The sequence below is a fragment of the Capsicum annuum genome, chromosome 11 (genome assembly GCF_002878395.1).
Source record: "Capsicum annuum cultivar UCD-10X-F1 chromosome 11, UCD10Xv1.1, whole genome shotgun sequence".
NCBI classification, from domain to species: Eukaryota; Viridiplantae; Streptophyta; class Magnoliopsida; order Solanales; family Solanaceae; genus Capsicum; species Capsicum annuum.
This window is the reverse complement of record NC_061121.1, coordinates 75,350,229-75,369,590: the sequence shown is the minus strand read 5'-3', so window position 1 is coordinate 75,369,590 and position 19,362 is coordinate 75,350,229. Positions and strand designations below refer to the sequence as shown.

At 34.0% G+C, this 19,362-nt stretch overlaps 1 protein-coding gene across 1 annotated transcript; it reads left to right on the top strand.

The window, feature by feature from the left end:
• The first annotated feature begins 356 nt into the window (after positions 1–356).
• On the top strand, positions 357–2,127 carry LOC107847074 (MYB-like transcription factor ODO1). The gene is made up of 3 exons (XM_016691316.2): positions 357–797; positions 1,263–1,392; positions 1,501–2,127. Exons 1-3 carry the CDS (start codon positions 665–667, stop codon positions 1,910–1,912), a joined length of 675 nt encoding a protein of 224 aa, XP_016546802.2. The 5' UTR covers positions 357–664; the 3' UTR covers positions 1,913–2,127.
• The last annotated feature ends 17,235 nt before the right edge of the window (positions 2,128–19,362 follow it).

Genomic DNA, 19,362 nt, shown 5'->3' with positions numbered 1-19,362 from the left:
ATATAATGATGGGTTTAACAGGCATTCAATATTTGGCTAATGAAATTATAATAATACTCCTATTTGCTGCAAATTGTACTAAAAAATATTGAGAAAATGAATCACATAGAGATTTGATGCACGGGATAAGGTAAAGAAAAATTAAATAAAGTCGTACACCTTGGCCTTTAATAGAATAAAAAAACTTCAAATAATTAATTAAAAATTAAATAAAATAAACTACTTGAATTAAAAAAAAGAGGAGAAGAAAAGGACTTCCCTCCCATAAATGTAACTAAACCAGCTGAAAGGCAACCATGAGAATCTTTTGAGAAATATAAAATGTTTTACTTTTTGCAAAATTCTATTGGAGAAAACATCGTGTAGATATATAAAAACATGTCAACGACAAGAAGTCACGTCTGTTTCTTCATATTGTTAATTGCAAATGGTCTTGTTGGCAATGATAAGGAAAGCAGACAATATGATTGTTAATAACTAAGGTTGATTCTTTCTTGCTCAATTATGAGTGAACTCATAAAAGAAATGGTATTTCAATATGTATATGAGTTGGCAGAATCTTTGCTTTTGTTTATAAGCTGCATTTTGGCTGCTGATTCCAAATTTAATTAATTTGTTGGTTGAAACTTCTTCAATTTTAGGTTTGTTTTTGTGTAGCAAAAAAATGGGAAGACAACCTTGTTGTGACAACATAGGATTGAAAAGAGGTCCTTGGAAAATTGAAGAAGATCATAAGCTTATGAACTTCATTCTCAACAATGGTATACAATGTTGGCGTCTTGTACCAAAATTAGCAGGTAACAAATTAAATCAAACACTCTGTACTGATAAAAGTTCAGTCTTGTCGCACTAATCTAGTACGATTTATGTCTCTTATGTGGTTTGAAAGTTATTGCATATAAATGGGTTTACCTGGTATGTATCAAAAGATAGTTACTGCGGATTTCTTGATGGTTAAGAAAAAAGACATGTATTATGTTAAATCATTTAGTATAGATACATGTTGTGTGTAAATGTTTGCCATTTTTACTCTAGTCTTCTCTTATAGTAGGGTAGTGCTTAATTCTGAAAATAACTTACCTACACCCGACATATACACAAACTAAACAATTCATCTAATGTTATCTGGTTCTATGTAACATAAATATTTGGATTTTCTATATATCTTGACATTGTGGAGAGAATTTTTTAAAAAACAAATTAAAAGCTGTTAGAATGTGCTGAGCATTATAATGACGGAATATAATTAATGATATTTGAAGGGCTAATGAGATGTGGGAAGAGCTGTAGATTAAGATGGATAAATTATCTGAGGCCAGACCTCAAAAGAGGAGCACTCACTGAAGCAGAGGAAGATATAATCATTAAGCTTCATTCTCATCTTGGCAATAGGTATATATATTAGTAAATATTAATTTAAGAATGTGACTTGCGTTATTTGCTGGTTAACAATTATATTTAAAGTGATCTAATAGAGTAACTTTATTTTTTTAATAATAGGTGGTCGAAAATAGCAGCGCATTTTCCAGGACGTACAGACAATGAGATCAAGAATCATTGGAATACAAGGATTAAAAAGAAGCTAAAATTTCTTGGCATAGACCCTCTAACTCACAAGCCCATTGAACAGAATGATGATATTAAGCAACAAGTTTCTGTAGAGATTGATGAGAATGTGAAGGAACTAGCAGAAAAAACCTTAGATTATCCACGAGAGCAGCAAAATATTCAAAATTCAACATCTAGTTCCAGCTTAAATGAGAGTTTGGATGTGGGGTCATCAAGTGAAATATTCCAAAATTCACACACATTGGACATGTATAATCCAGGAGTTGAAGATCCTTTCCAGAATTGGATAGGTAGTCCAATACATTGGGATCTTTTCGACAACTTAGAAGACAATTTTCTATGACGAACAAGAATTTCTATTTAGAATTATTGTTTCATTATTTCAGCCTTCAAGTTATTTTGATAGGATCCTCCGAAAACATGTATGCATCTTTCCAAATATAGAGCTTTTGGAGGATCCAATCAGCATATATGCTTCCACTATATATTTGAGTTTAGTATTGTAATCTATTCGATTTATTGTACAATCCCGGCCTGATCAACATTCTTTTCTTTTTCTTCCATTTTTGTTGGTGTGTTTGATAGATGGTTCTAGCTTGTTTGAATAAAATATTCATGATGTCACCCAGCATATCTTTGCCAGCCAAAACAGTTGTTTTAACTAGAGAGCTATATTCTCTTTACACAAACGTATGATATATAAAAATAGCTAGTCATCTAAAAAAAAATAAATACTAAAATTAAGTGGAATAAAAAAATTGTGGAATTGGGTGCATAACCAATTATGACAAAGTAAGTAATACACATGCATAAATGGTTTAGATGTTGATAATTAATGTAATGCGCTGGAAAATAATGGAAAAGAGCCTAAAATGTCTTTCATCTCGGCTCTGTAATGCCTTTCACATCCACTTTAGCCTCTAAAATGCCTTTTATTTAACAACTCCAATATTAAATAATAATAAAAAAATTTCATTGATGATAATATATCAACTTGTCACTGATTCACATTTAATTATTTTAAAAAATTAAAACCCCACACTCGCCCCCATTCTTTGCCCACCCCGTCCTATTCTTTAACCATAGGTTATGTTAAAATAGTAAACTGGACTCCGCGAAACAAGAGCTGAAAATGATGAAATCAAGTTGCCACAAACTTAAGTCATTCACATATTTCAATATAATTGTAGGGGATAGTTGTTGCAGGTATGAATGAAGTAGCCATGGAATTGAGGGAATATTCTTATTTTTTAATTAGACTGTATCCTTAACTCAGTCATTGTTATTGGAAGCATAACTGGTGCAAATATGAACTAGCAGCAAAAGAAACATAAAAAACGTGACAGAATGGAACTCTCAAGAATAGTTGGGGTGGGTTGGGTAATAGGTTAATGAATGGGGTGGGTGAGCTTTTTTAAATTTTTAATTAATTAAATAGGGACTAATGGAAAGTTGACGCATCATTAATGAATTTTTTATTATTTAATATTGAAGCTGTTAAATAAAGGGCATTTTAGAACCCAAAAGTGGACATGAAGGGTATTATAGAGTCAAAAGTGAATGTAAACTATCAACTGGGCCGGGCTGACCCGATAAGCCCGACCCGATTTGCCTCCGGCCTGGTGGGCCTCTGGGCTACTGGGCTGCTGGTCCTGGGCTGGGCCGTCTACGTTGACAGACCCGGTGGACCGACCCAGTTCAAAACCCGAATCAGGACCACCGATTACTCGGCCCAGCCCGATTATATATATATTTTTTTTTAATTTTGGCTGACTTGGACTTTGGTGCCAAATTGGACTGTTGAGGCCCAACGACTATAATGCCGTGGTGGCTCCAACGACCAATTGGCCTATTTTCCAATTATTTAATTTTTTTTAATTCAAATTTTTTTCTATAAATATACTATAATTTCAAATCATTTTCACACATTCGCATTCTCTTAATCTCTATCAAATATTCTAATTATCTCCTAAAGTGCTCAATTTTATTTTTTAATTGTGCAATTACAACTATCAAATGAAAGTTTTCTAAAGTTGCAACTTTCGGATACTTCTAAAGTTTGGTATTGTCATTCCATCTCTTACTTTTAATTTTTAATTAGTGTATTAATTGTTGAATATTTATTTTTATTATTTTTGTATATTTTAAATATTTTTTAGTTTAATTTATAATATGGATAAATTAAGAAACATTGGTAAAAATGACAAAAAAATTTATTACGAAAGTAGTAGTGGTAGTAAAAAATGAATTGGTGGCGGTTATGGTAGAGGTAGTTCAAATACTAGATATACCTGTGTGCCTCCAGTACCGGTTAGTCAACCTTTTGAGGAAGAAATATGTGTAGGTGCTCATGATATGAATTATGCAAAAGCTCGGGAAAATTATGGTATTGTCACAACCCTTTATCGCCCGAAGGATCGAAGTAGAAGGATTTTTCCAATTAAAGTGATAATATTGAGTAGGGATTATATTTATCAGAGTCGCCACTTGAAGTTGAGTTTTGGTGTTCCAAATCACCTTTTTTGAATCCCTAATCAAAAGGAAATGATTCTTATTTGGTCTGCGAAAACAGAAAATAGGTAAGGAATTCTGTTGACCGAGGGAAAGGTGTGAGGCACCCCTCGAGTCCAGTGGTTCTAGCACAATCGCTTTTATTGACTTATCTTAACTTAAATTATTTTGATAAATTGTGTTAGAGCCTAAATTCGCTCATTTTAATTATATCGAAAACGTTATCTACACATCTCATATTAAATAATCAGTGAAAAGTTAATTTTAGAAAAATATTTTGCCAATATACATTTTTGCATCCTTAAATTTTAAAACGTCTCGAAAAAGATGCGTATGCCGCATTCTTTAATTGAGACGAATATTTAAAATGTTTTAAAAATTACCTAGCATTAAAACATCGGTTAAATGATTATAAATTCGCAACAATTTTATTTATTCGAAATAATATTTAATCTTAATAATGAATTTAAACAAAATTCAATTGAAGAGGTCAATTAATTTAATAAATAAATAATTATAAATTATTATTAATAATGAGGAATAAAATAAAATAAAATAAATAATAACAATAAAATATATTTAAATGACACCGGATAAAAGTTAATGTAATCATATTAAAAGAAAATATTAAATAATACAATTAAAGTGAAACTTTGATATTTAATGTTTTAAAAAGAAATTTCAATATGTTTATACTAATCACATATACAGGCATATCCATTTTGACAAAATATTTTTATTCTTATTTCTTAAAAAATGAGATTATGCATTTGGCAACAGCGTATTTTTTCGTTGGCAACTGTTTTCCAGCGACAGGATTAGGGAATGATGGCGAGGCTGGTTCGTCGATGGGTTTAGACGGAGATAGAGAAAGGGCGACGGGAAAGGGGAGAGGGAGACGACGGTATGGCGGCGAGACTGATTCGCCGGTGGATATATTCGCTGGTTGGTGGACTGATTGCGCCAGAAAGGTAAAAAGGAGAGGTCGCTGGCGTTATTGTTGGTGGTTACTGGTTTTGGGGTGACGAGAAAAGGGGAACGGTGATGTGGCAATGGTCACCGGGAAAGGGAGAAGGACGACAGCCATGGAGCTTTACTGGTGGATCTGAATGGGAAAAGGGGAAGGGGAGATCGACGCGATGGCGCCGTCATTCTGTTGGCTAGCAGTGGTAGGGAAAGAGGAGGGAACGTGATGCCAGATTCCATGACTAAGGACGACTCCTACGAAACTTTTCACCGAAAAGAGTGGAAGAAAACTGTTTGGCCATTTTTTCATTCTTTGATTTTTGTCTCGATTTTTCTTGCTCTGTTCACTCTCTTTCACTATTTCTGTGTTTGTATCAATATCTGCGTATGTGTACAATGTTGATAAAAAAATGTGAATCGTATGAATAATGTAAACAGTGAATTCATTTTTTTAGTAAACAATAATTATATACAATATTTAAGCATTCAACATATTGCATACAAATATATACATATTCTATATCCTGAATGCTAACCAATGTTCAAGATCACTTTAACATTCAATTTCATATTTTTCACAGAAAAATTGTAATATAAATAGAACAAAATTGAAATAGAACCTGTTAATATATTAAAGTGAAATTCCAAACGTCGTTATCGAAAATCTCAAGCGGAATATTAAACTTCAACTTCACACTTTCTCTTTTGCTTTTCTGATCTTTTACTCTCTGCCCTTTTTACTTTCAATATCTGGTTCTGATAATGTTTCTATTTGATGATGAATTTGTAGAATCCACGTTAAGGGTAAACGAAAGTCCTTAAATACAAGACTTAGGGGGGAAAATTGGGGTGGGAACAATTACAGACAAGGAAAGAATTTTAAAATTTGAATGATTATTTTATTTTTTATTTATATTATTATTTTTATTAATTATTTAATAGAAGATAATAATAATAAGTATAATTAAAGATAAATAAATAATAATATACATAATAATAATAATAATAATAATAATAAATATAATAATAATTAATTAATTTTTATTTAGCATAATAACAATTTATAAATAGTCAAAATAAATATAATAAAATAGTATTAAAATTACTAATTTATTCATTAAATTTTAGAATAAATAATATACATATATTTTGGATTTTTTTATTATTAGTATAAAAATAAAAATAAATAAAAATAAAATATCTCAAAATTAACTTTTTTTTTAAACTAAAACTTAATTAAAAATAAAATAAGAAATTACATAGTATTATACCAGATATAAATATCTAATATCGAAAATAAGCTAACACTCGAGGATGATCAAAAATCACCTGTCTACATTTTTGCCCCTCTTTGTGTGGAATCTCGAAGAGTTTTCATACAAATAAGTAGACAAGATATGATTTTTCAACCTCCAATTATTTGAAAGGTAAATATAAAAATAAAAATAAAATTAAAAAAATTGTGATCGAGTCCTGTGTTTGGGCATCCTACCTATCCCGGGTTATAAGGGAATCAGGTCACGAGTAGTTCAAAAGTAATATGGAGAGAGAAAGAGTTAAAGTCGAGTGAGATTCCGTTGAATTTTCGATTGACGACTTCTGCTTTTACATTCAACTGACTAATAAAAATCAAAAATGAAAAATACAAGTAAAAATTGCAATCTCTAGAATCTTGATTCAAATCTTCATGACTTGAACTTGAAAATTCACCCTATTCTTTAGGCAGGCTCCTGGACTTCCTTTTCTTCACCCTGTTCTTCAGGTGGGCTCCTGGTCTTACAATTTCTTCATTCTGTTCTTCAGGCGGGCTCCTGAATTTACAATTTCTTCACCCTGTTTTTCAGGCGGGCTCCTGGATTTGCAATTTCTTCACCCTATTCTTCAGGGGGCTCCTAGATTTGTTTTTTCTTCACCCTGTTCTTTAGGCGGGCTCCTGGATTTCCTTTTTCTTCACTTTGTTCTTTATGCGGGCTCCTGGATTTCCTTTTTCTTCACCTTGTTCTTCAGGCGGGCTCCTAGACTCAAAGCAAATAGTGAAACAAACAAAAAAAATAGCATCCCATTCTTCAGGAGGGTCCTGGATATAAAATAAATTTCCATTCTTCAGGAGGGTCCTGAGCAAAAAGTAAATTCCCATTCTTCAGGAGGGCCCTGGACATAAAAATAAAATCCCATTCTTCAGGAGGGTCCTGAGCATAAAATAAATTCCCATTCTTCAGGAGGATCCTGAGCAAAATAAATAAATTCCATACAACACACATAAAATTTTTGCCCCAGTTTGTATTGGAAAAATTTATGTGTCACTGGATCTTAATATACCTCGCAAAGAATAAAGTTTACCATGACCGAGATCCAGTATCAGATGTTGCAACCATGCTTCTTGTATTGAGAGAAGTGTGAAATCGGATCCTTTATCTGAAAGCAATTATTTCATCTCTTTTCCATACAAAGAAAAATTGTGAGTTTTAAAATATGTGGTGGTTGGTTTGTGTTTTTGGCTCTTGAACTGATTGTTCTTGCACTTTTCATGCTCAAGTCCTTTTCATTCCATGATAATATTCATTGAATTGTCATACTTTTGACTCAAAATTCTGACTACTGAGATCCTCAACTCAAATAATATTTCTGTTGTATGATGCTTCTGAGTTTAGCTTCCAATATATCCCTTAGATTTTCATGAGTTTAAAATGGTCAAATCACAATCATCTTGAGTACCTTACTTTTACTTTGAAACATTATCTCTGTGCATCGATCCTTTGTCTTGCTTTGTACCCTTTAAGGAGTTGGTAGCGAGTTTGGAGTCCTTTCTCACTCGACCTGACGTGAAGTTGACTCAAAAGACAACAAAAAATTTTCATTTGATGACAAGGACATAAAAAATAAAAAATTAAAATAAAACAAAAAGAAAAAGACAATAAGCATTTCTTTTTCAAAACAAAGAGAAAACTTATCTGAATGTGGAAACCGATTCTGGTGATTATGACATGCGTTTTGAATCAAACAACCAGATCTACCCACACCAATCATCACAACTTTTGTCCACTTATTGAGATTGAAATTAAGTCAATCTTGAACTTGTTCCTTCTTGATAACAACCTTTCTTCAGCTAGTGGCACCGCAATGAAGTTTTACTAACGAGCCTATATCCTTTTCATTTTTGTCTTAACTCACAGTCGTCTTATGGTGCCCGAAAGGGTTTTCACCAATAAGACTCTCATTTTCATTTTTTCATCCTTTTTTTTTAAAAAATAAACACCCAAAATATAAAATATCATGCACTCATAACATGTTTAGCCTTGACATTCTCAAAGATTAATTCGAAGGTCTTTCTTTGATTGTAACTTGGCTTTTTAGATAGGGTTAGAAAGAAAGGTCGGCATGAGGGTTAAAAATTTATATAACATTGGGTGAAACATACAACTTTTGGAATCGATTCTTTTAAGAAAATAAATTTTTGCCCCAGTTTCATTTCATTTTGGATAATTTGAATTTTCTTCTGGTTAGATCGAACCCCGGAGAAGGGCTGCCTACGTATCTTATCATAGCAAGAATCAGGTTAAATGTAGTTTAGGAAACATCATTCTCTCGTTTGCTTTTGATTTATTTTTTTCAACTTTTTTTTAATTTTTTGACTTTAATTTAATTCCAAAAGAGGGGTACGAAGAAAAATAAAAGCTTAAAGGGGTAAACAAAGGTTGATATATTATTTGGATAGTAGAACAAAATGCCTTTATCATTTCAAATCTTTAAAAATGTAAGTACAAAACATACATAACATAATTGTGCATGAATATCATACATAATATCTTTTAACTGCATCAGCATTGGCCGGCATTCCTTCTATTTTTCCTTCTACATCAGTCATATATAACGCGCCATTAGGTAACACTTTCTTCACCATGAATGGTCCATGCCAATTAGGAGAAAATTTGCCTTTGGCTTCAATTTGATGGGGTACGATGCGTCTTAGTACTAACTAACCAACTCCAAAATGTTTGTGACGCACCTTTTTATTATATGCTCGTGCCATTCTCTTCTGATATAGTTGTCCATGACATACTGATGTTAAGCTTTTCTCATCAATCAAGCTTAATTGTTCCAAACGAGCCTTGACCCATTGGTCATCATTAATTACAACTTCCACAACTACTCAAAGAGATGAAATCTTAATCTCTGCAGGTATAACTGCTTCAGTTCCATATACTAACAAGTAAGGAGTTGCACCAATTGAAGTCCAAACTATAGTATGATAACCCAACAAAGCAAAAGGTAAATTTTCATGCCATTGTCGGGAACCCTGCACATCTTGTGAAGTATTTTTTTTAAATTCTTGTTGGCAACTTCTACAGCTCCATTTTTCTTTGGACGATAAGGAGTTGAATTCCGATGCATAATCTTAAATTACTGGCACACTTCTTGCATTAGATGGCTATTGAGATTCGCAGCATTATCCGTGACAGTTATTTTTGGAATGCCGAATCGACAAGTGATATTGGAGTGAATAAAATCAACCATCACTTTCTTAGTCACTGAATTAAAAGTTGCTGCTTCCACCCACTTCGTGAAATAATCAATGGCTACCAAGATGAACCTATGTCCATTCGAGGCCTTTGGTTCAATTGGTCCAATTACGTCCATTCCCTAAGCCATAAAAGGCCATGGAGCAGTCATTATATGCAACTCAGATGAAAGGAAATGTATTAAGTACCCATGTACTTGACATTCATGACATTTACGAACGAAATTGATGTAATCTCACTCCATGGTGAGCCAATAATAACCTGGTCGGAGTATTTTCTTTGCCAAAACATACCCACTCATATGTGGTCCACAAATCCCAGAATGTACTTTAGTAATGATTTTTGAAGCTTCTTTAGCATCTACACACCCTAGTAGTCCCCAATCAGGAGTCCTCTTATACAAGATTCCTCCACTTAAGAAAAATTCACTAGACAAACGTTGAATGGTTCTCTTTTGATTACCATCAACATGTATAGGATATTTCCCAATCAGAATATATTCTTTGATATCATGGAACCACGCTTCCCCACTAAGTTCTTCCTCAACCATATTACAATATGCATGTTGATCATGAATCTGTATATGTAAATGATCAATATAAGTTTTTTTGGGATGTTAAAGCACCGAAGATAAGATTGCCAAAGCATTAGTAATCTCATTATGAGCTCTGGGAATGTGTTTGAACTTTATTGATACAAATCATTGGCAAAGATCTTGCAAACAACCTCTATATGGCACGATTTTCGAATGAGTCTCCCAATCTCCTTGGATTTGGTAGACTAATAAATCTGAATTTCCCAACACCAACAGTTCTTGGACCCCCATGTCAATGGCTAATCTCAATCCCAAAATGCAAGCTTCATATTCTGCCATATTATTGGTACAGTAGAATCAAAGTTGGGCTGTTACAGGATAATATTGTCTAATATTGTCTTGATTCAGAAATAAGAACTGCTCCTATCCCCACTCCTTTTACATTAGCACTTCATTAAAGAACAACTTCCAGCCTGAATGGAAATCTTCAGAAACAAACTCATCAACAAACAATACCTCTTCATTTGGAAAATATGTCTTCAGTAGATCATACTCCTCATCAATAGGATTTTCAGCCAAATGATCCACTAAAGCTTGAGCTTTCATTGCAGTTCGTGTCATATAGACAATATCAAACTCTGTGAGCAATATTTGCCATTTCACGAGTTTGCCTGTGGGCATAGGCTTCTGGAAAATATACTTTAAAGGATCCATACGAGAGATAAGGTAAGTAGTATAAGATGACAAGTAATGTTTCAGCTTTTGATCTACCCAAGTTAAGGCGTAACACGTCTTCTCAAGAAGAGTGTACTTAGCCTTATAAATGGTAAACTTTTTGCTGAGGTAGTAAATGGCTTGTTCTTTTCTGTCTGTAACATCATGTTGACCCAATACACAGTCGAAAGAATTGTTTAACATAGACATGTACAATATTAAGGGTCTGCCTGGCTCTGGAGGAACCAAAATAGGTGGATTCGACAAGTATCTCTTAATTCTGTCAAATGTCTCTTGACATTCTTCAGTCTATTCAACTTTAGCATTCTTCTTTAACAATTTGAATATTGGCTCGCAGGTTGTCATAAGTTAATCAATGAATCTACTGATATAATTCAACCTTCCAAGTAAGCTCATCACCTCCGTTTTGTTCTTTGGTGAAGGTAAACCTTGAATAGCATTTATTTTTAAAGAATCTAACTCAATGCCACGCCAACTGACTATAAACCCCAAGAGTTTTCCTGATGGAACTTCAAATACACATTTTGCTGGGTTAAGTTTGAGATCATACCTTCGAAGCCTTTCAAAAATTTTCTTAAATCTTTGACATGGTCAGACTGATCTTTTGATTTAATGATCATATCGTCCACATAAACTTCAATCTCTTTGTGCATCATGTCGTGAAACATTGTAGTCATTGCCCTCATATAAGTTGCCCCAGCATTCTTTAGTCCAAAAGGCATGACTAGATAACAATATATCCCCCATGGAGTAATAAATGATGTCTTTTCCGCATCTTCTAGATCCATAATGATCTGGTGATACCCCGCATAACAATCCACAAAAGATGCAATATAATGTTTGGCACAATTGTCCAACAAAATATGAATATTGGGAAGTAGAAAATTATCTTTCGGACTTGCTTTATTTAAATCACGATAATCAACACACATCCAAACTTTGCCATCCTTCTTTGGAATAGGGACAGTATTTGCCAACCAAGTAGGATATTAGGCCACTCGAATGACTTTAGCCTTGAGTTGCTTCATGATTTTCTCTTTGATTTTTACACTTATGTCAGTTTTGAGCTTTCTTAGCTTTTGCTTGACAGGAGGAAAAACAGGATCAATTGGCAACTTGTGAACTACTAAATCAGTGCTCAGACCAGGCATATCATCATAAGACAACACAAAGATGTATTTATACTCATGCAAAGCTTCTCAATTATAGCTTTCTTTTGTTGCGGTCGAGTATGTACACTTATCTTAGCCTCCCTAATATTTTCATGATCTCCTAAATTGATCGCCTCAGTTTTTTCCAAATTGGGATTTGTCTTATTCTTGAACTGTTTGAAATCTTTGCTTATATCCTCAAATGCTTCTCCTTCATCGTATTCAACTTATTTATTCATTATTTCATAATTAGATTGGATTTTTAAATCTGGTTGATAATTCTTCATGCATGTCATATTATTAGAATAGACATAGAAAGAACTGTATGACAGAAAATAAATAAATAAAAATCAGACTAAAAATAAAACGAAGGGAAACTACGCTTTATTAGAAACATAGATAGAAAGAGTTTTAACCTAAAATACCAAATTTAAAGTTCTAAATTACAATCCTAGAATGATTTAAATTACAGGAGTAAAAACAAACAAACTACTAAGACTGTAAGAAAAATAAACAAACTACCAAGACTCCTTTATAATAGGGAGATGAGTGGCCTCCCAATTGTTAAGCTGGACATTAGGGTCGACAAACTGCACATCTGCATTGCTGGTACCTTCCCTAATTTCAACCATATCAGCTTCAATGAACATATTCTGAAAAAGGTGAATCAACTCTTTATCATCATCATTCATTGATTCTACAGCAGGTAACTTGGAGGATCTAACAACACTGGATTTGATGAAAGACTCGTGAAATGGTGCTATCGGCTTGGTAAGTGACCACGACTCTTTCTTACACTTTTTAGCCTTCTTTATATCTTCAACAGTAGGCTTGTATCCCAAACTAAAAGTACCAAAAATCTCATAGAGGTTTACCGGATGAACTATACCTTGCAAAAACATCCCTAGACCTTTTCCTAGTTCGAAACCATGCTTCAACATTTCATTCACTACCATAACAAATGCAGAGGACAATTGTGGTCTTGCGATGATATTTTCCTAAAGGATATGTTCAACAACCACTACCATAGAAGCTTGATGAATTAACACATTGGTAGTATCTGCTTCGATGGAGGAAACAAAGTAGTCTTTATATATGGATAAGTCTCCTTCACCGTGAACAACTATCTCTTACCTGTCATATTCAAATTTGACCATTTGATATAACGTTGATGCGACTGCTTTAGACCTGTGAATCCATGAACTTCTCAATAACATATTATATGAAGCATCAATGTTCAGCACTTGGAAATCCATAGCAAAATCTACAGGCTCGATTGCCAATATGAGTTCTATTTCACCAAGGGCGTCAGTTTTTGATCCGTCAAAACCCTTGACGCATACATTGTTAGGTCGAATTCTCTCTACATTAACATTCAACTTTTGCAAAGTTGACATAGGATAAATGTTAGCACCTGATCCTCCATCAATTAACACTCGAGTGACGATGGAGTGCTCACATTTTACAGTAATGTAGAGACCCTTATTATGTCCAGTACCTTCCACAGGCAATTTATCGTCTGAGAAAGTAATCTTATTTGCTTCAAGGATCCTTTCAATAACTTTTTCCAGTTAATTTACTTTAATCTCACTGGGAACACATGCTTCATTAATAATCTTCATTATAGCCTTGCGGTGTTCTTCTGAATGTATTAATAAAGAAAACAAAGAAATTTGTGCTGGTGTCTTCTTTAATTGTTCCACAACAGAATATTCTGGTAGTTTTATTTTCTTTAAGAATTCTTCAGCTTCTTCATCAGTAACAGGCTTCTTGAACGTCATTCGTTCTTTATTGCCGTGTTTATTCTTTCTTAACTCTACTGGAGCATAACATCTTCCAGATCGAGTTAATCCCCCTACTTCATCTACATCTTCAGTCAATTCTTTCCCCTAGTGCATCACTACAACGCGATCATAATTCCAAGGTACTGCCTTGGTATCAACCATAGGAAGCTATGACACTGGTTTAATAACAATAGAAGCTACAGGAGATCCTTTTATGATTAAAAGAGGCTTATTGGATCTTTCGAGAATAATAATTTTTGACTTTAATTGATTTGACCTAATATTTTCTGAAATCTCTTTCCCCACCACCAAGGAAACATTCGATGATTTAGGTTTTGTTATCACCACCTCCGCTTCTGTAGTTTTTTTCTTTGTCAAATCCACAACATTTGCTGATTTTTTTGAATCAGTTTTAATTTTAATGATCGCCTTAAAGAAAATTGTAGCATCTTCACCACTGAGTATCACTTCGAGCATGTTTGTTTCATTATGATCTGGCAGCGGATTTTGATTGATATTTGGAGCGTCTGGACTTTCTACCATGATCTGTAGGGTATTAATCACCTCTTGAATGGCTTATTTCAAATACCAACATTTCTCTGTGTCGTTCCCTAGGGCATCAGAACAGTATTCACATCTTCTAGAATAGTCCAAGTTCTTCGAAGGAGGATTTGGGATCCTTCTCTCAATTGGGTTTAGAATATTTATTTTTCTCAGCCTATGAAATAAATTGGTGTAAGATATTCCAATAGGAGTGAAATTATCTTTTACCATGTTATCCCTTTTGAAGTCTGCTCTAGGCCATAAATTAGACCTGGGATGGCCTCTTTAAACTTACGGGGCCATTAGATGATTTTGGATTGTTGGTGTACGCCACTGCGGGTTAGAAGGAGCTCGAGCATATGGTTGTGCATTGTAAATAGGATATTAGGGGGATGGAATGAAAATGGATTTTGTGCATATGGTTGACGCGTACCTCTCTAATTTTGTCGTAGACCTATCACGACAGTTGCTATATCCTCTTTTCTTTTCTTTCCCCCGAAACTTCTTGCACCACTTTGAATTGCCTGTGTTGTTACTTTCAAAGCAGCCTGGCTGATGATCTTTCCTAATTTTATTCCATTCTCTACCATTTCTCCAACTATAATAACTTCAGCAAATGTGCTTCCAATTGTAGAAAGTAAGTGATGAAAATCATCAGGTTCTTATGCTTGCAAAAAGATATCAATCATTTCAGATTCTTTTATCGATGGTCTGACTCTTGAATCCTGCTCTCTCCATCTTATAGCATATTCTCAAAAACTTTCAGTCATCTTTTTTCTCATGTTGGTAAGCATAGTCGATCTGACACTATCTCAATGTTATATTAAAATTGTTGAACGAAATCTCAAGCCATGTCATCCCATACGTGCCAACGGGAAATGTATTGGTCAATGAACCATTCAGAAGCCATCCCTGTAAGGCTTTCTCCAAAGTAAGCCATCAATAATTCTTCTCTTCCTCCTGCTCACCTTAATTGATTGCAAAACTTTTTCAAATGAGCTACAGGATCGCCGGATCCTTTATATTTGTCAAACTTTGGCATTTTGAATCCTATCGGCAAATGTACATCAGGAAACATACACAAATCCTTGTATGAAATATTTTTTGGCCCACCTAATCCTTACATATTTCTCATACTCTGCTCCAGACTTTTAAATTTTCTAGCCATTTCCTCATGTTCCTCATTTTTGGCAATTTTCTTTATCACGATAAGAGTATCATGTTGATGAACATGATAATGTGGATTTTGAGATTTGAAAGTCATTTCAGGAGGATACAACATATCATGACTTGGTTTTCTCATATTTTTTGATACTGTCGGTTGAGTACCCGCAGTAGTTGGTGCTACAGAAGCAAAAAGTGGGTTATTTACGACAGACGAATTTGGTGGGTGCATGGTAGAAGTACCAGCAACTCTAGACATATTAGCAAATAGGCCAAATCCTGGTTGGTAAAATAGATCACCAGTTTGAGTTAGGTCAGAATTTGGATCATTCAAAGTCGAAAGTCCAAGGATTGAAAAAGGCGAGGCTTGGCCATTCAACCAAGCTTGGTACATCTCTGTTATCTATTGTTTCAATGACTTTATTTCTTCCATTGATGCTACTTCCTGCGAAATCAAATGAGTTTGCTCTTCTTCACTGTCAGGCCCTATACCTTCTTTGTGGGTCATTCTTCTTTTACCCTTGTATCTGGTGTTATAAGTTTGTGATGCCAGTTTAAACCACAAACCAACTACCAATTACTTTATCTTTCTGTTATGAAGTAGCAAACAGGTGAGTGTTATATTTTTAACACATTATAATGCCAAATTATATGTCATGCTTCTATATGCATTTTCTAACCTATCATGGAAGGCTTTGTGTTTCATCCTGGCTTTTCTAGGCATATTTTTTTCAAAAGTTTTGATCGAACCCTTTGGAGGGTTGCCTACGTATCATGCCAGGACATGAATCAGATCTTGCGTAGTTCGGGAGGAATTTAACAAAATTGTTTTGTTTGTTTTTTATTGAAGAAAATAAATAAAGTAAGTGAAGTAAAACATATGTAATATATATAGAAATATACAGTCACCTTGATTACATTCTATAATATAAATACGACAAAATAACTGACCCAACTCTTAAAATAAAACCTACTAACTGACATCTGAAAATTAAAAGACATAATATCTAAACAAGAAGTTTTAAAATTGAAAATGCAAAACTATGACAAAGAAAACAACTATCCATTCAAGGAGACTTCGGTTTAATATGTCCTCCCAAACTCAAATATATGTCCTCCAATGAAGTAGTGAGACGTTGTGCGAAAGCTGGTACTTGTGCCAAAAAGTCCTCACGATCCAACTACTGATAATGCAAACCCATTCTGGTAATATCCTGTGATACACATCGTACCTTCCCTCGAAGGGAACTGAAGGCCTGATCCCATTCATAGGCCTGTCGATCTTAGAATCAACCATCTCTCTTGAACATTGTTCATGAACAGAAGCAACCTCCAACTGTTCTTGCAATATTCCTCTTTCACAGATCCACTGAGATCTCTCTCGATCAAATTCTTCTTGCATGTTCTATTTAACTTCTTGCAACTGTTTTCGGTGAGATGCGGCAAGTTCTGCAACGTGTGACCCCCTAGTGGTAGCAAGCTTGATTTGTCTCCGAAGTGCAACCTCAATATCTGCTGACTTAGCTTTCTCTTCAGCAAATTCCTTTTGTTGTTTGTCTATTTTTGCCCTTGCATGCTTTATTCTACTCTCAAAGCTTGGTTGGCCTCATGATGTTCTCGCATGGCTCTCTCAATTCCTATCCTGATTGTAACTTCCTGATCTATAGGTCCCTTAACCTATCTTTCTAGTCTGACTGGTGGACTGGACTGTTCTTCAAACCATTCACGATAATCTGGGTGCACTTCTCCTTTCTCAAGCTCTATGACCATCGTTTCAATCCCCATAATACGGCAAACCTCCAAATCTGCTAGGCCAATTCTTTTGGAAGTGGGATCTCTGGTCTGACCTCAAATACAAACTCAGTCATATTTTCCATAATGGGAATTATTTAACGTCTTTCTAGCTGACGTAAAACTCTCAATGGAACATACGATTGAACACCCCTAATACCCATTAATAATAAGAACGGCCGAATGATAGAACTATGTATGACTTGCCTCCAAGGGAACCAGGGGAGATTCCAAGTGATTTTATCTGCTGTTAGAGAACGAAAAAGCTTATCCCAATCTCTAACTCCTTCTGGGCATTTATATTTCTCTAACCTCTCTTTGTAATCTTTGATACGATTGAATCTTTCAGGATTAAATCTTGCCATTGTAGGACGTTGATAGAGATGCTCCACAATCCACATCTGTAACAAGATATTACATCTCTCGAAAAAACTCTTTCCTTTCTGACAAACAGTTAAAGCACGGTAGATATCTGTCAGGATCATTGGTACCATAGTGTAATCTTTCTTAATCAATATCTTTACCACTCCTGCTAAACGAATGTTAATTTTTTGTTCTCTCCTTGGGAAGACCATAGTGCCTAAAAAGGCTACCATGAATGCAAATCATCTGTGAACCTTCCAAGCCTCAAAATTCCCCTTATTATAGAGCTTCTTACTGTACTTTTTGAACCCCTCTTGCCTTCCGTATCTATTGTACAAAACTGCAAGGAAACCCAATATTTTTCCATCGATTCTTCTTTTGAGTTCCGTATGTTCATGAGTTTGCAGAATTTGTTTATCAAAATGAGTCTCAGGGAGATACGTTTCTTACGATGCATATCCCCATATCCAACATAGGCCGCTATCTCCTCTACAGTAGGAGTCAACTCAAAATCTAAAAAATGAAACATATTGTTCTTCGGGTCCCAGAAGTTTAGTAACACATCAATCACCTCCCTATTAGGCTTGATTGTCATAATACTCATAAAAAATCCAAATATTTATGTATCTCATCATAATCAAACATATTCATTTCGTTCCACGACAACCAAAGCTGCAAAGGGGTACAATCCATAACCTAAAGCGGTACACTCCCATCTCTCTTTCTCTTTATACGCTTTCCACGAATAGGGGGAGACATTTTATACCTATTGACAGGGACATAAGATTAATACATGTCTATACTTAGACAAAACTTAATTTATTAATTTTGAAAAAAATTTACAACTTATCTTGTGAAACCTAGTGCGACCATTATTCGGACTTAGTTGCAAAGAGAAATTTTATCAAAGTGAGAGAACCATGACTGATAATATTTTTAGGAAAATCATTTATTTAAATTGACTCTTTTTAAAAATTTTGCAATGACAGACCTCTAGATAAATTTAAACTATATGTTTGAAGACAATACTCCTAAGTACACTTAAAAGAACAAAAATAAAATAAAATGACTTAGAAATAAAGAAAAAGAAGAATGATTGTTTTATGCATGAAGTTGTCTACAAATTTCAGCCTCATGACTCCTAAAGGTTCAGGACTATTAAAATATATGTTTACTTATTTTATTACTTTGCAAAAATTCAGCTCACGATCCCTAAAAGTTCAGGCTATTATGATTTTTATGTTAAAATTAATTTTTTAAAATAAAAATGAAAAATAAAGATAATAATATTCATGAAAATAATCATTTTTCTTCTTCTAATTATTTTAAAATTTTTTCTAAAAATATCCTTCGATAAATCTGTAAATAAATATATTATTATTATTTTTCAAATAAATGGTCGTATCCTGGGTAGGACTTCCTATGTATCCCACTAAAAAGTGAGAATCAGACCCTCGTAGTTCATGAAGATTGTAAAACCTATGTTACTGTATATTTAAAATTTTTATTTATTTATTTATTTATTTTTTTCAAAAATAAATTTTTTCCTTAAAAAATTATTAACTAAATTTGAGGATAAATTAATCTCTTGCATTTTAAAATTGCCTAAAGCTGGTTAACAAATAAATTGCCTTCCAAGAAAATGTCAAAGAGCACGTAGGATACACATGTTGGTCTTTATAAATTAGGTCACCTGTCCTAGACAGACCCGGCCCCTATGTCAAGTCCCG

Excerpts from the sequence above, each read along its gene's own strand:
- LOC107847074 (XM_016691316.2), top strand. The coding sequence starts at position 665 with ATGGGAAGACAACCTTGTTGTGACAACATAGGATTGAAAAGAGGTCCT. Across the intron at positions 798-1,262 it reads TCTTGTACCAAAATTAGCAG|GGCTAATGAGATGTGGGAAG; the intron begins GTAACAAATTAA and ends TGATATTTGAAG. Across the intron at positions 1,393-1,500 it reads CATTCTCATCTTGGCAATAG|GTGGTCGAAAATAGCAGCGC; the intron begins GTATATATATTA and ends TTTTAATAATAG.